The sequence below is a fragment of the Lonchura striata genome, chromosome 13, assembly GCF_046129695.1.
Source record: "Lonchura striata isolate bLonStr1 chromosome 13, bLonStr1.mat, whole genome shotgun sequence".
Lineage (NCBI taxonomy): Eukaryota > Metazoa > Chordata > Aves > Passeriformes > Estrildidae > Lonchura > Lonchura striata.
In genome coordinates, this window is record NC_134615.1 from 2957560 (window position 1) to 2982698 (window position 25139).

Here is a 25139-nt window from a genome sequence, read left to right on the forward strand (position 1 = left end):
CACAGACAGGCTGTGCCTATCGACTATGGGCTTCAAAGGCATTTTATGCCTGGAGAAAGATGACCAGCAGTGACTGACATTGTGGTTCCAGCATTTAAAGCCAATCTTGGCTTTCTAGGGGTTCTTGCTGCCTGTGCAGGCAAGCTGGGCTGTTGGGCATTCCTGCCTGCAGCCAGCAAGCCAGGTTCTGCCCTCTGGGATAGACAGACACAGCATACATGCATTTTCTAGCACAGATATCAACCCCTGAGCACCAAAATGCTCTCCAAAAGTCTGAACCAGATGCTTTTGATTCCCTCCTGTCTCTTCCCACCAGGCCACTCTTGGTACAAGCCTTATTTGAGAAACTGTTTCCTTGACTGGAATTCAAATGGTCTCAGTTGTCCTTTTACAGTGGAAGACAACTGCTGACATTTTTCAACTTTTTCTCTCTCAACTTCCTTGGCAAACTACAAAACAATCACAATTTCTTCAAGTGAACAGAAAACCTCCAGGAGCACATGGCTTTGGATGTGCTGTGGTTCTCCAAAGGAACAGCAGAGCACCATGTTGCTTTTGGAAAACCTGAGCAGAGCTGGATGAAGTTTGGCAGGAGCCTGAAATGGCACCTAAAGGCCTCCTCCTACTTCTGCTGTATCAGTCTCATTCCAGGGCTGTTTCAGAATGCATTCCCTGCAGTGCCAAAGCCATTAATGATAAGTGATTCTAGCATAAAGTGGAGAAGTTACAGCCCCTGAGCTTTGACTGTGAGCTGCACAAAGGGAGACAAACAGGCTGAGAAAGGCAGGGATTCCTACAAATTTTAGGAGCCAAGATTACCCAAGGAGACACAGGATGTGGTACAGACTCAAAGCAAAGCATGAGAGCAGGTAAGAACTGCACAGTACTCAACATTCCTATCAATCCAGAGCTTTCAAGAGAAGGAAACTCCTTTGGAATAAATACCATCAATACATGGCCAAAATCAGGGGACAATTCCCTGCACAGGAAATGTCTCAGCTCCATCTTGCAGAACAAAGGTGCTGAGATATTTTCTTCTATATCTCCTGCAGTAGGTAACTTGCTTTGCTGTACACTAGGGGAATTACACCACCCTCCTCTTCCAGCACAATGTTAAACCTTCACACCCCAGCACTTACCTTGCTGTTATTAATGAGAGACACCACCATTTCACAGGCCTCATGGGTAACGAAGTTCTGAAATAACATCTCTGGTGGGGAAACCTGAAACAAGCTCTGTTTCAGGGGAGCTGATGGCAGCTGGAGAGGAAAGAGAGAACACAGAGAGGTTCAGCTGCTGGGAAGAAGGTTCACGAAGGAGAATCTTACACTGACCCCCAGTGAAGTCCAGGCTCTGGGTAAACACGTCTGCCCAGCCCACACTGGGCAAACAGTAGCTCACCTACTGAGCTCTGAGCTGATCAAGAACTGCTGGGCAACACAGAGCAGGTTCAAGGCAAGCAAGGCAAGCTGCTCTTTTGGCATGTATTTCTCCAGGTTTCCTTCTCCAGAATGCCAGGTAGCACTTACCTTAAGCACAGCCCTGTGCCCAGGTGGTCACAGAGCTCTGCGACACTCATGGAGTAGAAAAACCCATGGGTTTACAGGAGTCTCCATGGGAAACAATTCTGAGATGTCCTTTACTCTGAGACAGGGAAACCAAGGCCCACACAACTGCAAGTATCTTTTTTGCTCTAGAACTTAGACATCAGTAAGAAGTAAACAGTACCAGAGGAAGTGTGAGAGATGAGGCGATATCTTGCTAAAGCCAAAAAGTTATTAAGCAAAAGAATGGAATTTGTTGGTTCTATGTGTTGTTTATGGTTTGGATCTGCTCAGGTTGGGTGTTGCAGTGAGAACAGGGTTGAAGACCTGACCAAAAGGAAGTAGGATGAGCGGGGAGGGAACAGGAAAGTTGGTGGTCAGTAGAGAATGGAAGCTCCTGAGTACCCATCCAATAGTAAAGGGGACAGGGACCGCCCCAGCTGGGTACAGAGGGGATAGAAAGATTGCCATTTTCTCCAAAGGTGTGTTTGCTTGTCTCCAGCGGATGGGAGACACGCCCAGCTCAGCTGAATCGGTACTAATAAACAGTTTTCTTTTGCTTGGATGATTTTGTCCCGCTTAATTGTGCTTAAAAGATGGTGCATTTCAAACAGAGGGAAAGACAAGAATAAAAAGACAAATGAGGTAAATGCTGAATGAGGATAAGATTCAGTGGTTTTGTTGGTAGAGTTGGTATCTTCTTTTTCCATGTGCTTTAAGAGGGCGCTTTCTTGTAATTATTGCTATCTTATTTAATACCATTGTAGAGGCATGTCTGGAATGACACAACAGCAGCAAATGCTTCTGGAGCAGAGACATTACTTTATCTGCCTGCTTGGTTCCCAATTGCCAATCCCCCTCCCCGCACAGGTGGTCCACGGACAAAATTGCACCATCCACATCCCGCAAGATCTCTGCATCAGCCTATAAGTCTGGCAACACCTCCCTGATTTCCCCCTTCCATTCGGATTCCCAAATTAAAAACTCTGGGTAATTAGGCAGCAGGAACATACTCGGCCGAGGAGGGGGTTGCTTTCAACATGCCTGTAAAATACTTTCGCAGCCGAATTCTTTTTGGGATTTGCAGAGATCCTTGCTTGTCTGCTGTGGGATGGAGGACCACTGTGTGAGGAGCCCGCCCCCCCGCCGAGGTGTAAAGGTGGCCGGTGCAGCCGAGAAGGCAGGCAGGGAATGGGGCAGCCCGGAGTTCCCACGCTCCCCCCCGCCCCGGAACCCAAAGCGTGGGAACCGGAAGTTGGGTCGTGGGAACCAGGGGAGGAGCCGGAAGGGGCGGGGTCTGGATCAGGGGAGTGGCGTGTGGGCAACTCCCCTCCCCAGGGGTGGAGCCGAGGGGCGGGGTGCTGCATAATTCATTAGAGGAGGAGTTAGGGGGTGGAGAGGAGGGAGGGGCGGAGAAATCTCAGGAAAGGAAGGGGTTGGACAATGTCCGGAAGGGGTTTCGGGAGGAGGGGGGATGGGAAGAGGAGGCAAAATTGGCGGGAAAAGCCACGCGGTCGCCGCCATTTTGTGTCCTCGGGCCGCCATTTTGTGCCCTCGGGAAGGAGGGAGAAGGGAAGCCATTTTGGGGATTCGGGGTTAAGGGAGTAGGGGATAAGGGATTCCTATGTATCTGGGGCAGCTTAAACCCAACAGAATGCTTTCGGCATGGGGTGGAACATTGTGGGGAAGAAGGGGTACAGGGAGGATTCGGGACAGTGCCAGCACTGTCCTGTCGGGGGTCCAGGGAATTCACAGAGGGGCCAGAATCTGCCTGCGAGCTGAGAATACCCGACCTTGGGAGAGAGGGAGAGGAAAGAGGGGTAGGATTTTTAGAACTGGGGATGGGTTTGTCTGCAGATGCTTGTGGCAGACCTTCATAATTATTTTTAATAATATCTCTAATTTGGAAAGCCAGGTGAGTAAATTTAGAGAGAGAGAGATCCGACTGCCGAAGGATCTCCCTCCCCACTTGGTCCCAAAAAGGAGACTTGATATAATTTACCTGCCGAAATTTCAGGGAAGGTCTGAGACAGCCATCGGACAGACTTCTTAATGTCCGATTTTTTAAACTTTTTTTTCCCAACAACAAGGATACCCACAACTTGGGAAAACAATCTCTTCGCCGGCGCAGACAGCTTAGCACCCATGCTGTCAAGTGGAAAAGTGTGCCACAAAAATCAACCACCGGGAAAAAACCCAACTAAAAACAGAAAACTGCCCTGACAGCTTAGCCAAATTGTCCTAAATGCTCCCCACACCCCGGGAAAGGAAGCACCAAAAAAGAAAGTGGGATCTTTCCCCAAAACCCCGGGAGAAAGAAATGCCCACCCACCAAAGGAATCTTTTCCCCGGACCCCGGGGAGAAAGAAACACCCAAAATGGACAGGGCTAAGCCCCGGGGGTCCCCTTACTTACCGAAGAGGGTCCGGTGAGGTCGGGGCAGAAACGAAAAAATCCCGGGAGTAGATCCAGCCGCGGGAGGAAGCCGACTCCGGGGGTGCTGTCCGGAGCTGCCGGTCCTGTCCCCGGGAGCGCCACCCTCTAACACGAGGGTCTGCTCCCACCGGGGCAGCCCGACAGCCAAAAGAGGTTGTAATCCTCGAGTCGGGGAGACTCAGAAGGTCCTCTGCCGTGGGGTCCGTCGCTGCGGGGGGAGCCCAAGTTGGGCGCCGGGCTGCCGCGCTCCCCCCCGATCCTGCCCCGGCTAGCTGTCCGGTGGGGCGAGAGGGGCAAATGAAGCACCCTCCGCTGGACCCCCAGGGGCTTTGGACAATGCTCCGTGGGTCTTCCGAGCGCTGCTGGACCCCGCGGCGATGAGAGAAGAGAGGCTCCTGGCAGGGGTATAGCCAAGATTTATTGCAGCCCAACCGGGGCTAACAACACCCGAACAATCCTGCTGCCAGGAGCAGCTGACAGGTGCTTGCAGCGCCTTATAACCGGGGAGGGAGGGGAACCGGCTGACCAATGGGGATGGGGTGAGGAGTGGCTCTGGTGTGGGGTGATGTGTATGGGATCCAATGAGGGGCAGACGTAGGAGGGGTCCCCAGACCCCTGTCCAACCACCCGGCACCCAGGGTAGAAGCTTCTAGGTGTCCGGGAGGGGATGCCGAGTGACTGACAGGGCGCCTGGGAGGGGGCAAGGGAGTGGGTAGGCACTTTAGGGGAGGATTGACACGTGGGGTAGGGCGGGAAAACTGGGGGTAAACCAAATAGAACATGGGGGTACAGAGGAGCAAACCATTATATAATAAAACTTATAATAACACAACTCCACAGGAGAATATCTTTGAAGTTCTTTCACAATGTTCAGAGCAACACGTACCGTTCTGGGGGTTGTTGACACAGGCACAGAGAGTGCTGCACACCGAGGACCAGAGCTGATAGCAGGGATCAGTGTTTTCATCTGACACATTCTTCTCAGAGGTGGAGAGAGTTGTTCTGTTAAGGACAATGCAAACAAGTCCCAGAGAGTCAAGGAAACATAGCTGCCAACCAGTCCATTATTTGTCTGTTTGAATTTCAACCCTCTTTACCTGAATAACTGCAGCAGCAGGCTGATACAGCCTGTATCTCTGACATAGGTTTGCCCATTTTCTAAAAGAGAATACACACAAGACTCCAGAGACAATTGCAATTGCAGACAAAATCTTAACATCAAGTTTAGTTTACATACATACATTCCCTTTCCTAAGCACATATCCTCCCCAGAAGGAAATACAAAATCATATCAACATAATGGTAAACAACCTTTCTATGTCTCTCTCTTTCTATACACTCTCAGAAATTATGGGTTTGCATTGGCAAACTATATTTTTAGAACTAAACCACGTTCTGCTGTTTAAGGAAATCCCAGTGAGCAATGACCTACTGCAACAATTCAGGTTCAGGTACATGCAAACATTCATCTTTATAAACTAACTTCACCAAAACATTACTTATTGAATGTTCCAAATTTTGTACTGCAGAATGGAAAACAGAAAAGGAGTGCTGTTGTAACACAGAAAAAAACCCAACTTACTATTATTTGAAACCAGTACTAAGATGACATAAACAGACATTCTTTTCAAGTTCACACCAGAATCCTTTTTCATTAAAAATAAAATGAGGTCTTCAAACAATGCAGAAGTACACAAAGTCTGTTGGCAATACACTGAAAACAGAAAGTGAAAACCATTAAGTCCTATGTAAGCCACTCATAATCCTAAACTTTTATGTCTCACTTGTGGCCAGTATGTGGGGAGTGGAGGCAGGCAGGACTATGAAGTGACTGAGGGCTTCCCCCCACAGTGAGCTCTACACCAACCAGGACCCTGGCAAGCTTTGCAACAATCCTGCAGCCATTGAACACTTGCTGCTGAGGGAGAGGGGGGGTGCAGGTGTCTGGAAACTTGAAGACACCCTGTGTGCACAAGTCAACAAGGTACTGATCAAATCTGGGGATGGACAGGGCAACTGGCACACCTTCATTGCCCTTGCTCCAACTGACAATCTTGTAGTCTCATTTTGTGAGACCAAAAGAAAATGGAGACAAAGCATGAGCACAAGTAATGACAGGGGCTGTGGTGCACTCAGAAATACAAACAATACTATTTTTTATTATTTGTATTACCATTACTCTCTATAATAATCCCCAATGTAAACAAAGCTGCTTCCTTTACGATGCAATGAGCACTCAACTTGGCAAGGTCATTTATAAACATCAAACCACCAATTTCTCGAAAGTATTCACTCACTTCACCTACAAGAGGAAAAAAGAACAGAAACTTTTGCTTTTGTTTCTCTGCAAAATGAAAGGCTTCTAAGATTTTCCAACGTCTCCAACCTTATGTCCTTTGGACATTTTTACAGTGCCCACCAGTTTCTTAGCATACATGGTGAACACAAATGACTGCATTGTTTCTAAGGAAAAGCCTTCCTTACTGTTTTGTTGGCAAATGGAATAGATAGTGATCAAAGCCTCCTTCTGAGACAGAGGGCAGTCCATCTGATATTTAAGGCATTCAAGCAGTAAATATCAGTTTTCATGTCTAGGAGCAAACACAAAAACCTTCATTAAAATTGTTATATCTTCTATATGTTAATCTGGTCAGTACTACAACAAACCTGTCCCAAATGTAGTGTGCACATGTATTTCAAAAATAGGGGAAAAGGGAGTCAAAACGGAGCTACATCACTTCTATTCAGCCACAAACAACAAACCAAGAAATATTTCTGTCTATAGTTTGTTAGTTGAGCATGATTTCCTTTGCAGAGTAACAGCCTCCTTTTAACATTTCTGGCCTTTATTTACTAGTAACTCTTAGTAAGTCAGATGTCAACTACTAAATAGTAAATTCACAATTGCAAGGTGCATTAAGTGTAAATAATACACAGCCATTAAAATATTCAGAGTGCAAATACAGTTGAAAATCTATGGAGTAGTAAGGAAAGAGCCCAAGAGCACAAGGCTGCTCCATGGTACTTAGTTACAGGAGACATAAATCATGCACCACAGCAGCAGAGCCCTCAGTCAGGTAGTTGGAGACATAACAGAAAATATCCTCATACAACCCTAGGCGGGTAAACAGACTTGGAAAATCTGCTTCTTAGTCTGTAAACCCTTACAAGGTTTGGGGGTTCTTAGAGAAGTTAAAATACAATAACAATGTGGATAAATATTAGCAAATAAAAAAAGACTTTATGGGGGTGTGCTTTACTGTATATGTAGGTTTGTCATTTGATTTACCCTTTGCATATCCAACACAGTATCCAAAATGTGGCAACTAGGAAAAAGCACATTTTCCCAACTGCTCACCACCCCACAACAGGCCTATCACAGTCTACTAAAACTTTGTAAAACTGATGCAGACTATAATGACAACTTATATTAGGTTATCTTACCACACTGATTTATCTGCACATTTTGAGTGTTCATTTTTGTTTTATCTCTGTTCTTGTTCTACAACAGCAAGGAAAAAGTGTTTTCAGTTTTGTTCACATTAGCAGTGTTATGTTAATAATGATGATATATGCAGTATAAATGACATCATTCTTCTAAAATGCACTTTTTCCAGTTTTCTGCTTTTACTCTGGCATCTCACACACACAGTTTCAAGTATTCTTGTATGGCAAAGTTTTCCTTTGGAATCACATTATTTTATAAGAACCCTGCATTTCTAACTACCAGGTTATCATCTGAAAGTGGACATTCTGCAGAAATCAGGTCATTCCATGTTACCATTGAGGGGCACTGTCAGGAAAGAATATCCCCTGCTCTGTGTCACTGATCACAACAAAGCTGATCCAATTTTCCTTACAAGAGTGGCCAACTTTGCCATCAGCCAACAACTGGCACTAAGACCAAGTAATGTTACTTAGGGCGTGAACACTAGAAAACACTCAGCCTCCTGCTGCTCAAGGAGCCACTAAACCATCAGCATTGTTCTGCCAGGACTGATCAAACCAAAGGCTATGAGCACAGAGACATGTTCCTTACAGTGAGAACTCATTAAACTCACCAAAGACATTGTCACATTACACGAACCATGTAACCCACAAAACCCCACAGCGTTGATTCTACACAAACCCAACGTGGCAGCCTCTGAGAGCAGAGCAGCAGAGTGACATTCAGCTTTGGAGGCAGAAAGATGCTCCCTCAAACATGCCCTGTTATAAACGAGAGTTTATTTTAGCCAGATTAAAAAATAAAAATAATTTTATTAGCGGTCAAATTCTATCTAGCCAGCCACACAGAAAGGACAGAGCCGAGCCCGGGGTCGACCCTGGGTGTGCAACAAGGAGTCAGCCTCAGCAGAGGTTTTCCCCTATGCCCACACACCTCCATCCTGGCACAGGCGGTTTTTATAGGGAAAATTCTGCCTGAGGCCAAGGTTTTAGCAATCAGTCCTTTCTTCTATTCGGAGTCCATATGTTAATAAGGATTTCTTTTTGGTGATGAGGAGAAAAATTCAATGTTGGGCGTTTACGGGAAGGCTTCTTTCACATGGATCTGTCTGAGTATTTCCATGATATCCATCTTGGACGATCAGCACAGACGATCAGCAGACAACGGCCCATCTCCCGGCCAAGCCACATCTGTTTACTTGTAAATCAGTTTCCAGTATACACTCAAGTCTCACCTACAAAAAGGCGGGGGAAGGGGGGAGGAACTAATACAACGGGCATGATTTAACAAGCATCCAATATTACATATTTCATACAAGGAATGGCGCGAATTATATTTACTATACATAACAATCCCCCACCTTTTATATTGATTAATTAATTTGCGCCCTAATTTCTACCTCTGTTCATTCTTGAGACTGGCTTTTAGTCTACATTTGGGATATCTTGGTAATTTTTGTAGTTTTGTTCTTTTCCCTTTATTCGCCTTTCAAATTTTGCTAAAGCCTCAGCCGCCCTGCTGTGAGGACTTTCCCCCCATTATACACATACTAATTTTATTCGGATTGTAACACACTGGGTTAGCTTGGAAATAAGCAACAAAGATAGACTCCTGTCTTCCCCCAACCCATACAGTACTGTTACATTCATTACAAACCGGAATTGAGATTTCCCCTGTGCTCCTTCGATGCAGTTGATGAGCTGACTGTCCGTTTTCACGGTATGTTTTTGATTTTCCCTTGAATTTGTATACCCCTTGTTGAGTGTTTGTCTCAAGACACAGTTTATCAGGCTTACCCCTGCTGCAGTTCCATGAGGTGAGGGATAACTTCTCTGGGTATTTATCTCTAAGTTCCCCCTTGAGGCATGTGGCTAGGCTCAGGCTCACTAAGACTACTCCCACTGCTAGGATCCCTCTGCCATTCCCGGCGCCCACTGGGGTGCTTCCAGCGGCGGGGCAAACCATCTTCTTGGCAGCAGGAATCTTCGTCTGTGGTTTCATGTTCAGGCTGAGCTGCATACCTGTTTAGAAATGCCTCCCTGGTGTAGTTCAGCAGAGCCTGTGTGTTGTTCAACCTATGAGACTCAACAATAATAATTTTAATTTTCCAAGTAATTTTTCCCTTAATCCGTTCTAATATGGGAAAACATCAGATTATTGAATTTAATTTGAAACAATCTCAGCCTTGTGGCTATTACCAGAAAACGGATAGTCAGCTCTAACTCCTGCTCAAAGCACTCCCACATAACCCACTTAGTTGGAGCAGTCTAACAGTATTCATAGGGGAAGCATACAAAAAGGATAATAGTTACACTCTGGCCCAGAAAGTTTGATTGGGATGTTTTCAGTCAGTTACTTTGCCATGCAGGGTTATCTTCATATCTCCAGGGCGGGAGGTGATTTTCCACTCTGGTGCTTGATCCTGGAGTTCGACTTTCTTTATCCTTGATGCGTGTGTCCACCCCTTTTCTGCAGTTCGTATAGCAGTATCTGTGGTCAAAAGAACAATGAAGGGTCCCTCCCAATGAGGCGTTAATGGAGATTCCCTCCATGCTTTTACAAGCACTTTGTCCCCAGGTTGTATTTTATGTATCGAGAAGCTAAGAGGACTGTGCTGCATGATCACCCCCTGCTTTCGCAATTCTTCAAGATTCTTATTTAATGCTATTAGGTATGGTTGTATTTGTGTATCCTCTAATCTCGGATGCCCTACAGGCATACCGTGGGTATAAGGCATCCCATATAACATTTCAAAAGGTGAAAGTCCTGTTTCAGAGTGAGGCATAGTCCTTATATTTAATAAGGCCAACGGGAGGCATTTTGTCCATGACATTCTTGTTTCTAACATCAGTTTGGCTAATTGGGCTTTTAGTGTTTGATTCATCCTCTCAACTTGTCCTGAGCTCTGGGGGTGCCACGGGGTGTGGTATTCCCACCGAATGCCTAAAGCATATGCCAATTGCTTAATAATTTTTGATGTGAAATGTGTTCCCTGGTCTGAATCAATGTAGCTTACTAACCCATATCGTGGTATAATTTCTTCCAATAAGATTCTTGACACTGTTTGGGCTGTAGCCCGAGAGCTTGGGAAAGCCTCTACCCAGTGGGTTAGTTTGTCCACTATGACTAATAGGAATTTGTATCTCCCGACCTTAGGTAGATCAGTGAAATCTACCTGGACCCTTTCAAAGGGCCGGTAAGCTGCTGGGCGACTCCCCATTGTTAACTTTTGGGAGTTTGCTCGATTTATTTTTCTGCAAATTATACACCCCTGTACCTCTTGTTTAGCCAATTCATAAATACCTCTACAGCCAAAGAATCTTAGGAATTGTTCTGCCAGAGCTCGGGCTCCCCAGTGTGTTTGTTGATGTAATCTTTTTAAAATTTTCCTGGTGTATTCCTTTGATAACAATTCCCGCCCGTCTGATAGCTTCCACTTACCTTCTTCTAACCGTCCCCCCATCTCTTGATAAGCCTTTATCTCTTTTTCAGAGGGGTGGTGGGGGAATTATTCTTGAGCTTTTCCTTTCCCAAGTTCTGGGGTACTCAGTTTTAACAAAGCAGCACTCTTTGCCTCTTTGTCGGCTAAATTGTTTCCTCGAGTCCTGAATTGCATCCCAGTTTGATGTCCCTTTACATGGACCACAGCAGTAGCTTCTGGTCCCCTGATGGCTCTTAGGATTTGTCTAATTATTTCTTCATGAATTAGCCCTTTTCCCCGTGTGTTTAGCAGACCCCTTTCTTCCCATATTTTTCCAAAGGTGTGTACTACCCCAAATGCGTATTTGGAGTCAGTGAAAATTGTTCCCTTTTTCCCTTCAAGTCCCAGCAGAGCCCTGTATACTGCATACAGCTCACAGGCCTGAGCCGACCACCCTGCACTCAGGGGCCCGGATTCTACCACCCTTCCAGTCTTCCCGTCTATGACTGCATATCCTGACTTTCTTTTACCTTCCACAATTTTTGCAGAACCGTCCACAAACCATTTTTCCCATTCTTCGAGTTCTTCTTCTTCCAAATCTGGTCATATTTTGGTCTGTAATTCTACTATCTCAGCACAGTTATGGAGGGGGTCCCCTGGGACTGCCCCAAACAGGAATTGGGCAGGATTTTGTGCCGGGGTAGTCTTTAGCTCCAGGTCCTGGGAGTGGATTAGGATGGCTTCATATTTCAGAAGCCTGGCATCTGTCAGCCACTTGTCAGCTTTTTGCTGCAAGATGCTTCTTACATTATGGGGGGAGTAGATGGTTAATGAAGCCCCGAACGTTACCTTTTTGGCTTCTTCCACTAATATTGCTACTGCCACAATTGCTTGTAAGCAAGTGGGCCACCCCCTGCTGACAGGGTCCAGGCGCTTGGATAGATATCCGACTGGTTTCTTGGCCCCTGCCCAGTCCTGGGTCAGAACCCCGTGGGCAGTGTGGTTACTAACAGCCACAAAGAGCTGAAAGGGCCTTTTTATGTCAGGGAGACTTAGTACTGGAGCTGCTATGTATGGAGAGTTTTGTGGATGAATGGCTTCGTGAGAAAGGACATGACTACGTGCAGTTAGTGAAGCAGTAGCTGAAAATTGCACAGTGCAGCAATAGCAGATGTAGCAATAATATCTTATGTCCTTGGCTAAGCTGGTTCCCAACAGTAGAATGTTCAGCAAAAAGATAAATGTAAGGGAAAACAAAGCAAGCTTAGAAAGCTCCAAAGGCGGGATTGACCTGTTTTTCATACACCAATGATGAGCTTAAATTTTGCAATATGCATAAGCTTCATTATAACGGGTATAACTATACATGTGTGCTTGAAATAAACTGAGACTTGTTGACATTATAGAATGGATTTGTCTCCCGTCATTTTTCCACAAAATGGTGACCCGATCGACGTGATAGGCACCACGGTGGAGTGACGAAAAAGGGTTCGGGTCCTGATGCAGCCAGGACGGCAAAAGTGCTGAACTGAAATAGAGTGCACCGTGCCCCAGGTGACTGCAGAGGCAAGCCTGGCCGATACGTGCTGCCGACGACCTCGGAGGGCTGCAACAGCGCTGACAATATAGGTATGGAGAGGCAAGCAGCATATGATTTATTTACTGCATTCTTGCAGAGAAGGCAGATTAAAGGCATTGATTTGCAAAAAGATCTGCCAGGGTTATTAACATATGGGTATTCTAAGGGGTTCTTTGTAAATCCTCATACAGTACATGAGTTGTCTGAGTGGCATAAGTTCGGGGATAAAGTGTGGGAGGAAGTTTTAGATGATGATAAGACAGCTAAAAAGTTGGGAAAGTGGTGGAAGGTAGTTCACAATGAGTTATTACAACATCAGTCAGAAAAGAAAGCTGCCGAGCAGAGAACTTCAGCACTAGAGAAAAATAGAGGTTTTAGCAGGGAGGATTGGTTGCCTGGTGTTTCCATGCCACCTGCTGTGTCTACAGTGGAGTTACCTCCATTGCGACCTGTTTCTGAGGACACAGAAACAGAGTCACGTTGTGAGCCCACGGCTCCTCCAGCCCCCTCAGAACAGAAATCGACAGTTTGTCAAAGTTTGTCTGTCAGTAAGCCGACCCCTAGGGCAGAGTCTGACCTAACGGAGGCTCTGGCCAGGGAACGGAGGGAAGTTTGGGCGACTTTGGCAAGAGAGGAGCTGGACAAAGGAGATGGGCAGGCTTTGGAATTAGCAGCGGAACTGGCTTGTCCTGTAATTTTTCAGCAGCAGGCAGGCGGAGGGTTAACAGCTCAGATTACACCGTTAGATTGGAAGTTGTTGTCACAGTTGCGAGCTACAGTGAGTCAATTTGGAGTTACTAGTGAACCGGCTAGGCAGATATTGGATTATGTTTGGAGTACTAATATATTGCTACCAGGAGATTGTAGAAGTCTTGCTAAGCTTATTTTCTCGCCGCATCAGAGGCTTTTGTTTGGTGCACACTGGCAGGCAGAAGTTAATGAAGCTGTAGCTATACAAAGGCAGCCTGGAGATCCTCTTCATGGAGTAACTGTAGATGAATTGATGGGCTTAGGACCATATTTTCGCACTGAGGCACAAGCTATGCTAGGACCTGAGAAGTGTCGAGAGGCAATGCGACTGGCTCGAAGGGCTATAGATAAGGTGAAAGACCCGGGAGGTTTGCCAGCGTATATGGGAATTAAACAAGGAAGGGATGAGACTTTTGGAGCGTTTATTGATAAGGCAGCGGCAGCAATAGAGAGAGCTGGAGTGCCTGAGTTTATGCGTGGATCATTGTTGAAGCAGTGTGCTTTGCAAAATTGTAATGCTTCTACAAGAAGTGTGTTAAACACATTAGGAGCTAATTGGACTATAGAAGATGCACTAGAGAGGATGGCTACTATACCAATGGGGCAGCAGGCATTTTTAGTTGAGGCTATTAAAGAGCTGGGGGAGGGATTAAAAGAGCAGGCAAAAGCTTCACAGACACAAGTGTTAGATGCTCTTGCACCCCTCCAAGCGTCAGTAGCAACCCAGGGAAATGTTTACGGCAGCCGTATGAGATGTTTCCGATGTGGAGGGACAGGACACGTTCGGCGAGAATGCTCTGCTGCTGGAATATGGTGTCCTAAGTGCAAATCGGATACTCATAACATTGCTGCCTGTAAGAGGAGACCGGGAAATGCCCGAAACAGCGCGAACAAGAGCAGCCGCGCTCCGACACAAATAGCTGCTCCAGCCTTTCCAACAGGACATCTTGCGTCCAGCCACAAGAGAGAGCCTCGGGATGGACTTGGCAGCTGCAGTAGAAGTGACTTTAATGACACCACAGCCACAGAAGGTCCCCACTGGAGTTAATGGACCTATTATAATAGAGGGCAGGACAATGGGAGCTTTGTTATTGGGAAGATCATCGGCCTCTATGCTTGGATTATTTGTGCTGCCTGGTGTCATTGATGCAGACTATACTGGTGAAATTATGATTATGGTTCATACTCCATTTCCTCCTATTGGGATTAATAAAGGACAAAGGATCGTTCAATTGGTTCCTCTGGAGCAAGTTACTAAGGCTGTATCCTCACGGAAAAGCCGTGGAGGAGATGGATTTGGATCTACAGGAGGCTTGACTCTATTAACTTTGGATCTGAATGACAGACCAAGAAAAGAGGTTTTGTTGGAGTATAAGGGACAAAAATGCATGCTTACAGGTTTGCTGGACATGGGTGCTGATTCAAGTATTATTGCACCAGTGTTGGCCTGCACATTGGCCCTTACAGCCAGCTGCTACAGCAGTAACAGGAGTTGGAGGTTTAACTCTTGCAAGTCGCTCGCCACCTCTTACTGTCTCAATAGATGGTAAAGTCATAAAGGCAATATTTTCTGTTGTTCAGTTACCACCTACGGTGCAATGCCTAGTTGGGCGAGACATTTTAACACAGTTAGGGGTTGTCCTGACAAATGAGCACCCTTTGGGATAATAGCCATTGCTTGGACTTTCCCGATTCCCATAATTTGGAAAAGTGATGAGCCTATATGGGTAAAGCAATGGCCTTTAAAAAGGGAAAGTCTGCAACATGCTCATGCCTTGGTCATTGAACAATATCAACAAGGGCATCTGAAATTGTCTACAAGTCCTTGGAATACCCCTATCTTTGTAATAAAGAAAAAGTCAGGGAAATATCGCTTGTTACATGACTTGCGGGAGGTTAATAAACAGATGGAGCCAATGGGTGCACTACAGTCAGGTCTGCCTAATCCAGCAATGTTACCTGAAGGATGGCCTCTATTGATAATAGATCTCAAAGATTGCTTTTTTACAATAGCTTTGCATGACAGGGATACAAAGCGCTTTGCATCTACTTTGCCAGCTCTGAACAGAGAAGGTCCAGATCAAAGATTTGAATGGACGGTTTTGCCTCAGGGTATGCATAACAGCCCTACTTTATGTCAGCTTTACGTAGATTCTGCATTACAACCATTGAGGCAACAGTGGCCACAAGCTATCATTTATCACTATATGGATGATATTTTGATTGCTCAGCCTAAATCATTTACGAGTCAACAGGTTAAACATGTACAAAACTTGCTGGGACGTTTTCAGCTTGTTGTGGCCCCAGAGAAAATACAGTTAACTTCTCCTTGGAAATACTTGGGATGGACATTGTCTCAAAGCTTGGTAACGCCTCAGAAATTAGAACTGAAAACACAGATTGTTACTTTAAATGATGCTCAGAAATTACTAGGTGATTTACAATGGCTTAAACCTATAGTGGGCCTTCCAAATGAACTGTTAGATTCTCTTAGACCCTTATTGAAGGGCACAGACCCAACAGCACCAGTGACCCTTAATCCTCAGCAGAAAATAACTCTTCAGCAAATTACAGACTGTGTGGTTCAGGGTCGTGTACATCGGCGAATACTGGGAATCCCGCTTAATCTCACTATATGGTGTGGTGAAAAACATTTGCTGGGAGCTTTAACCCAGCTAGACACAAAAACGGGGGAGATAAGGGTGTTGGAATGGCTATCCCCTCCACTTCAGCAAACAAAGACTTTAATTCAAAAAATTGAACTGTTAGCAGCTTTGATAAAACGAGGTCGTGCGAGAATTTTGCAGGTTGATGGGCGAGAGCCTGAATTAATACAGATTCCAATGAAAAAGGACTCTTTACAATGGTATTTGTTCAATAGTGAAGAACTGCAGGAAGCTCTGCTAGGAATAGGAGGTGCTGTCATAACTGAAAGTATTAAAAAATCCTCCATTACAGTGGATTGGAAAATTGAGTTGGATGGTTCGGCCACAGCGAGAAAAGGAGCCAATTCCTGGTGCAATAACAGCATACACAGATGCAGGGAAGAGGTCAAGAACAGCAGCAATTACATGGCAGGAGCAGGGAGTTTGGAATCATGAAATTCTCACTGCAAATGACTCAGATACCCTTCAGACCTTGGAGTTAGCAGCTGTGGTTTGGGCTCTAACAGTCCTGAAGGGGCCTTTGAATATTGTTACAGATTCCTTGTATGTAGTTGGTGTTGTGGAAAGAATAGAGGATGCTGCTATCAAGGAAGTACAAAATCAGAGACTATTTGAACTGTTCATACAACTTCAAAAAGCAGTAAAAATCCGAGAACATCCTTATGCTATCATTCATATAAGAAGTCACAAATGGGAAATTGGCTTAGGAGAGGGTAATGCCTGGGCAGATAAGCTCGTCACAGTGACTCAAACTTCTCCTTTATCAGGGCAAATGCTTGCTATGGAGGCACATTCTATGTTTCATCAGAATGCAAAAGGGTTACAACGGGAGTTTGGAATATCCCATGCAGATGCTACTGCTATAGTGAGAGCTTGTCCTACCTGTAGTCATCATAATGGGGGTCATGGCATGGGATGGGGAGTTAACCCACGAGGTCTTTCATCTAATGAACTCTGGCAGATGGATGTTACTCATGTAAATAGTTTTGGTCGCTTGAAATATGTTCATGTTACTATAGATACATATAGTAAATACATCTGGGCAACAGCTCAAGCTGGAGAAAAAGCATTACATGTTATAAGGCATTTGTGTAGTTGTTTTGCAGTAATGGGAGTGCCAAAGCAGATTAAGACAGACAATGGTCCTGCATACATTGGTGGCAGGGTGAATAGATTTTTAAAATCATGGGGAATTAAGCACATTACAGGAATAGCACATTCTCCCACTGGACAAGCAATTGTAGAAAGGGCAAATGGAACTTTGAAGAGATATCTGGAAAAACATAGAGAGATTGGAGATGTTCAGGAAAGATTAATGAAAGTGCTCTTTGTTCTTAATCATTTGTGTGTATTTGGGGATTCAGAGGCACCACCTGCAATGGTACATTATGGACAAAAAGAAATAAGCAAAAAGGGCAAAGAAGTATGGGTCAGGTATAGGGACCCTAAAACAGGTATTTGGCAGAACCCAGCAAAGGTCCTATATTGGGGAAGGGGATATCTTTGTGTTTCCACCCCTACAGGTTCACTCTGGGTGCCAGCAAAGTGGACCAAACCAGCTCTGGATGAGTCGTCTCTTAGCTCGCCTGACGGATCAGGACCAGAGGAGAATTGAAGAGAAGCTGATTCGCACAGTGGGACCTATTCTTCAAGAGATAAGAGGACTTTCCCCAGTGATTGATCAATTTTTGCCTTCAGAGTTAACTTTTACGGCAATTGTTACAGCTATTGAGGCTTTACAGACTGTTCATATTCCAGGACCAAAGAATCCTGAGTGTCTTAGTTGTGGGAATTTTAATTGTAACAGTTGGATTGCTTTTGTTTGTGGGGGTTGTGGAAAAACATACTGGGAAGATCAAGTATTTTTAAAACGACTTTTTTGGTGTAAACATTGTGACTTTCGAAAACGAGGAGATTCTTGGCAGAAAGATTTAATACGAGACACAGGCTTAGGAGTTGCTATAGCTTTACAGTTATTTGAAGCACCAGAACAAAAGATATTAGCTTTTTATAGGTGGGAAGCAGAACACGCTTGTGATAGATTAATTAAGCAAGCAAATTCAAAAGTTTTATCAACAAGGTGTCAAAAGCAAGTGAAGGTATCTATAAGATCTTATTTAGGAAAACCAGTAGTAGGAAATCCAGACATAGAATTAGATAAGCTTATTAAATATGCGCAGACATTAAAATTAAAATTCAAGCAAAAGAAATCATGAGGGCGATAAGGTGGATAATTTATCTTGTTCTTTTGACTAATCTTTGTCACGGACTAATACAATTTAATCAGCCCAGAGAAAATATTTGGGTAACCTTGGCTAACATGACTAATCAAAGTTCGCTATGCCTTAGCTTGGGAGGAGTGACAAATCCATTTCGTACCTGCCTAACAGGTGTTCCTGTCTGGAGACCAGAAGAATTTTGTGGATTAATAAGGAATCAGATGCTTTGCAAAAATCTTGCAAAGGTGAAAGGGCCAGACAAGAATATTGGTTACACAGAAGCTCAACGAGATGGCTATAGGCAATGTTTGTTGGTACTGTCACTTAAAGAAACATTGCAATCTCCACCAGAAGAATTAGATCTCTTTGGAAGTGCTAATGCTAGTTTAGGGAATGTTTCAACAGGAGGATGGTTTAGCTTTGTTCCATTGAATTTGCAGAGTGTAAATAACCCAAGAAACAAATGGGCTTCTCTGGACTCTTCACTGGACTCAGGTAGGGTAGCATCACAGTTATATTCTAACTGTGATGGTTCCAAGATAACGAAACCCTTAAGGTTGCCAAAGGGTGTATTTTTGATCTGTGGAGATAGAGCTTGGAATGGAATACCAGTAAAACCACAAGGGGGACCCTGTTACCTAGGAAAGCTAGCGCTGTTCCATCCTAATATATCATTGCTAATGCAATGGGACAGGCTAGGGAAGACAAGGAAGAGACGTGATGTGCATGACTTAGAATGTGATCAGGTTGGACAACCTCAATTTTGGAGTACTTTAAAACAGGTAATAGTGGCAACCCTGTTACCAGGAGGAGCTGCCAAAAAGGCTATGGTGTTAGCTGAACAATTGGGATGCTGGACTAAAGATGAACTTAACAAAACATCAGAGGTTTTAGCTATGCTTGCTATGGATGTACAAAGTGTAAAGCATGCTGTACTACAGAACAGAGCAGCAATTGATTTTTTGTTGTTAGCCCAGGGACATGGATGTGAGGAATTTGAAGGAATGTGTTGCATGAATCTCTCTGATCATTCTGTATCAATACATGCTAGGATTAAAGAACTACAACAGGGCCTTCATCAATTAAAAGAAGAAGATGGTCTGGGGATAGAAGAATGGCTTAAAGGTTTAGGGATCGGTCCTTGGCTAAGAACTTTTATCATGTATGCAGTAGGAATCTTGATTGTTGTTTTCCTACTCTTGCTGATTTTGCCCTGCCTGTTTAACTGTCTTCAGAAGCTGGTAGAACGCATGGTTCAAAAGATGTGGACAACTAACTTAATGGTCCAAAACAAAAACGGGGGAAATATGGAGAGTTTTGTGGATGAATGGCTTCGTGAGAAAGGACATGACTACGTGCAGTTAGTGAAGCAGTAGCTGAAAATTGCACAGTGCAGCAATAGCAGATGTAGCAATAATATCTTATGTCCTTGGCTAAGCTGGTTCCCAACAGTAGAATGTTCAGCAAAAAGATAAATGTAAGGGAAAACAAAGCAAGCTTAGAAAGCTCCAAAGGCAGGATTGACCTGTTTTTCATACACCAAGGATGAGCTTAAATTTTGCAATATGCATAAGCTTCATTATAACGGGTATAACTATACATGTGTGCTTGAAATAAACTGAGACTTGTTGACATTATAGAATGGACTTGTCTCCCGTCATTTTTCCACAGCTATGCGGGTCTCTTTTAATCCTTGGTAACTCTCTTCGTCTTTTTCAGTCCACTTAAGTCTGTCTGTGGTAAGTTTGTCATATAAAAACCTTACCATTTCACTGTATCTTTCGATCTATTGTCTGCAATGCCCAAAAGTCCCAGCAATTGCCTGATTTCTCTTTTTGTCTTAGGGGAGGGTAATGCAATTATTCCTGCCACCCGGTCTGGATCTAATTTCTTTTTCCCTTTTGTCAGCCAGTGCCCCAAATATTTTACTTCAGGTTCAGTGAATTTTAATTTAGACTTTGAAACCTTTAACCCTTGTCCTCCCAGGAAGTTTAATAAAGTTATGGTTCCAGCCCTGACTTCTTCCTCCTTAGAGCCGGCTACCAATAAGTCATCTACATATTGCAATAGTTTGGTCCCGGGGACTGGCACAAATTCACTGAGCACCTTTTCAAGGGCCTGACCGAAAAGATTTGGTGAGTCTACAAACCCTTGAGGGAGGGAAGTCCATCTTAGTTGTTGTTTTCTGTGGGTGTCTGGATCCTCCCATTGGAAGGCAAAATAATCACGACTTTCCTCAGCTAGAGGACAAGTCCAGAAGGCATCTTTTAGGTCGATCACACTATACCATTTATCATCCGGGGACACATTGTTCAGCAAAGTATATGGATTAGAGACCGTGGGAAATAGGGTTTCTGTTCTTTGATTTACTGCTCTTAAGTCTTGTACTAGCCGATAATTACCATCTGATTTTTGAACTGCCAAGATAGGTGAATTATGTCTTGACATGCAAGGCTCTAAGGTGCCTCTTTTTATTAAATCTTCGATTATTTGTTTTAATCCTTTTCTTCCCTCTAGAGGGATGGGATATTGCTTTACATATGGGGTCTTCTGGTCTCTCAATTTCAATGTGGATTGGTTCCATGTCTAATTTTCCAGCTTCCTCGGGAGTGTGCCAGACCCTGGGATCAATTTTATTTTCATCTTCGGTAGTTAGGTTGTATAAACTTACTGTGAGTTGTGAGTCTTTTGCAATTATACTTATTCCTAATGTTACCATAAAATCCCTTCCCAGTAAATTGTATTCTGTTTCTTCCACTAATAAAATATCTCCAACACAGATTTTATTATCCGATTCTATTTCTACATTTTTTAGGATAGGGACCTGAAAAGGTTCTCCTTTTGCCCCGATCACAGTCATAAAATCTTTACCTTTGATGCACCCAGGAGGTAGTTGTTTGACTGTGGTTTTTTCTGCTCCAGAGTCAACTAAAAAGGTTAGTTCTTGTTTTTGGGGTCCAACCTTTAATTTTATCAAGGGCTCTCTAGATGTCCTTGGCCCCAGATTGTAAAGCCCCTGACACCTCTATTCCTCTTGAAAGACTATTTCATCCTTTATTCGTTTCTTACAATCCCTCTTGAGGTGTCCTTTCTTTTTACAGTAAAAACATTCAGGAGCACTTACCCGTTTCTTTGTCTTTTGTGTGTGCACCGGCTTTCCCTGGTGCCCCGGGGCTGGAGATGACGTCCCAGCCGTTTGTGCTTGTGCTTCCCTTACTGCTGCCACCAACACCCTGGCTTGTGTCTTTTGTTTTTCCTCATCCCTCCTCATATATACCTTTTGTGCTTCACTCAATAGTTGTTGTAAACTTCTTTCTTGCCAATTATCTATTTTTTCTAACTTCCTCCGAATGTCTTCCCATGATTTAGCCACGAATTGTGCTTTTAAAAGGACCGCCCCCACGGGGGATTCAGGGTCTGTACCAGAATACATTTGAAGGCTTTTCCTGAGCCTCTCCAGCCACTCAGTAGGAGTTTCATCCTTCCCCTGGCATTCCCCTAATGCCTTGCTAATGTTTTGTCCCTTGGGGACTGCTCCCCGAATACCTTGTATTACCATGTTCCTTAATCCGATCATTTTTGCTCGGTCTGCCTCCGCCTGAGCGTTCCATGACGGTCTTTGTTCTGGCCACTTTTCCACCCCGCTCCCACCCTGGGGGTTTCTGAATTCCCAATCCTTTATGGCAGCCTGCCTTATCATAGCTCGTTCTTCAGCATTAAACAAAGATCTTAATATAGCCGAGATGTCATCATATGAATATATACTATTTCCCAAAAATTCATCTAACCTCTCCGCCACACCCAAAGGGTCATCCATTAATTTCCCCATTTCCTTTTTGAAAGCCCTTACATCCCCGGTGTCGATGGGAACATTTACAAACCCGATGATTCCGGGAGCTGTGGGGACTTCCCTTAAAGGGTATAGATTAGGTCTGTCCCTTTCTCTCCTCGTTTTCTGCCGGGTCCTACTGGCAGGAGGAGATGTGTTTTCCCCGTTGTGGTGTGTGTGTGTGTGCGTGTGTGTGTGTGTCCCCGTGCTGTGTGGAAGGGAGGTTTGGGGGCTGAGAAGGTCCCAGAGCACCTGCATCGGGACTTGTACATTATGTGGCGGTGCAGGCTGAGCCGGGGGCGCTGATGGGGGAGCTGCCGGGACCCGTGCTTGAGCTGGGGGAACCTGGTATGGGGGGGGCAGGTTTTCTAGGGGTTCCCAGGTTTTTTCCGAGCTTACCCTTTTACCAGAGGTCTTAATAGGGAACAGTCATGCACTGGCATACTCCCATAGCCTGGCATAGTCCAATTCCTCATCGTCCCACTCCTCCTCCTCGTACAAGTGGTCCGAGAGTGCTTGGCAGAGCTTATTTTTGAAGGTACCAAAAACGGGCCAGTATTGGTATTTTCCAATTTCCATATTTCCCCATACTTCTACACAATAGTGTACCATTTTTTCTTTGGACCTTTTCCGTCTCACAGAGCAGTCCTCCCAGTGTTCTAACATCCACCCCAGGGGACTTTCTCTCGGAATCTCAGGGAATTCCTCTGTTTCCCCTCTCCTTGGTTTTGAGTGCTTACCTTTTCTTGCTGTCAGGTGTTTACCCTTTCCTGGTTTAGGATTTTTTCCTTTTGGTCCCCCCTGCACCTTACTGTTTTTTTGTCCCATATTAAAGTTTTCCTTACCGTATTCCAAGTCAGTGTCTGCCAGCCGTTCCAAGAAGTCAGCAATCCGCGTGCTAAAATGTGTATTTTGGTCCTGTCCTGGACCGAGTCTTACCAAGTGTTTAAACCGGTCTGTTCCTGACCGAACCTTGCCAACCTAGTTACTGCACAGCGAACCGATCCGTGGGTTTTCAGTTGGAAGAACAGTGAGCTCTCTTTTACCTTTTTGTCGGGCTCCCCGAGCCCGGGGCCAGTGAGGTTTACCAGTTTCTCGAATCCACGAGAACGTACCTTCCCTCCCCCGACCCGTCCGTGGGTGGATCCCCGTAACTCCCTGAGTTTCAGGTCGTATGCATGTTGTGAGTATACTGAAATACTTTCGCTTCCCCCGTGGCCAACCACCTCCCTCTCGGGCTAGTGGAACTGCGGCTCGTTGGGGTCCGCTCTCGCGCCATGACTATGTCACGTCTCACACACACCCACTCACGCCCCACTCAACCACGCGATACTCACGGCTCCTTTTCCCGCGTGGATTCTTCGTGCATGTTGATTTTACGAGTGAAAGTTTCCTGCTGCAGCCTCGGAAATTTAGCTCCGAGTTCCGAGAGCTCTGGGCCCGTTTATACCCTTTCCTTAACGTGGCTTTTCGGCTGTTTTCGGAATCTGGTTGGTCCCGTGGAGTTTCTCAGTCCTGTCCGGCCGCTGAAATCAGCGGGGCACCGCCCGGATCAAGGATAGGGGAACTCCTGGATACCCCCAAACCAGATCATGTCGGGGTCACCAAGATTGTTATAAACGAGAGTTTATTTTAGCCAGATTAAAAAATAAAAATAATTTTATTAGCGGTCAAATTCTATCTAGCCAGCCACACAGAAAGGACAGAGCCGAGCCCGGGGTCGACCCTGGGTGTGCAACAAGGAGTCAGCCTCAGCAGAGGTTTTCCCCTATGCCCACACACCTCCATCCTGGCACAGGCGGTTTTTATAGGGAAAATTCTGCCTGAGGCCAAGGTTTTAGCAATCAGTCCTTTCTTCTATTCGGAGTCCATATGTTAATAAGGATTTCTTTTTGGTGATGAGGAGAAAAATTCAATGTTGGGCGTTTACGGGAAGGCTTCTTTCACATGGATCTGTCTGAGTATTTCCATGATATCCATCTTGGACGATCAGCACAGACGATCAGCAGACAACGGCCCATCTCCCGGCCGAGCCACATCTGTTTACTTGTAAATCAGTTTCCAGTATACACTCAAGTCTCACCTACAAAAAGGGGGGGGAAGGGGGGAGGAACTAATACAACGGGCATGATTTAACAAGCATCCAATATTACATATTTCATACAAGGAATGGCGCGAATTATATTTACTATACATAACATGCCCCAAGTCCCAAACACAGAAGGTTGATGCAAGCATCACAGTAACCTATTACAATTTCTCAAAAAATTACTTAGTTCAGGTAGGAACTTTAAATCAATGCTGAATCCAGCTTAAGAATGGATTTGTTTTCCTTCTCAAAGTGGAGCAAAGGCTCAAAGCAGAATCATTGTCATCTTAAAGAAGACAGCCAGCCCTGCTTTCTCTTCAGAGTTACTGATCACCCCCATAGAATTGAGAGAGTTCATCTCCCCGCAGCCTTTCAGAAGTGAGAACAGACATGCATTTCATTTTCCTGCAAATCCAACCCTGCCACATCAAGGAAAAGCTTGCAAGCCTTCCTCACCTCTTTCTGTCCTACTGCCACCACCCCACCAGCCTAAGAAAAAACAAAAACCACCCAAACAAAAGGAAGGCTGTAAAAATGAGTTCACTCTGGAGCTAATTGCATTTCAGAAGAGTTTAATTTAATACATGTTTATACAATTATACAATTTAGGAAGCACAAAGGGTTTAAAATTGAATGTATACAAGGACACATCCTGGCCTCACCTGGATCGTTTTTACTTTTGCAACATACAGAAAGTACACAAAATAGTATTTATAAGCCAGCCTACATTAATTAGATGCAAATAGCTCACCCTCTGTTGCTGCATCACAGGGCTAGGTAGAAAGACAAGAAAGTAAATTTGCTTCAACAAACATCGCACAAATGTTGCATATAAAACTCTTCTCCATCAGTTATGCAAAATAACCCAGTAACATCGCTTCAAACCGCAGAAACCACTCCTGGAGAAGTGCAGATCTGTCAGTCTGTGTGCTCAGTAGCCCTAGAGCACATGGCTGGCACGGTCAGTAGACCAGCCAGCCTCGGCGGGACTTGTCCTTCGAAACCCAGGGACCAAACCCCAGAGGGGAGAAGTGCGGGTTGTTGGCGTCCTGTGGAAACCAAACCCCACAGCAGCAGCGGAGGCCGTGAGGACGCTGCGCTGTGCAACAGGACTCGGGAATGTCCTGGCCTATTTCAGCTCCCTCGCACCCTCCTCCC

General features: G+C 45.0%; 1 protein-coding gene across 1 annotated transcript in view; it reads right to left on the reverse strand.

Moving 5' to 3' along the window:
• LOC144247087 (hydrocephalus-inducing protein homolog) overlaps positions 1-25139 on the reverse strand; it is a 261188-nt gene that overhangs the window by 53859 nt on the left and 182190 nt on the right. Inside the window, exon 2 of the mRNA XM_077786425.1 lies at positions 1140-1259. Within this exon, the coding sequence (XP_077642551.1) occupies positions 1140-1208 (69 nt within the window). The 5' untranslated portion in view covers positions 1209-1259. The remainder of the gene's footprint in view (positions 1-1139; positions 1260-25139) is intronic.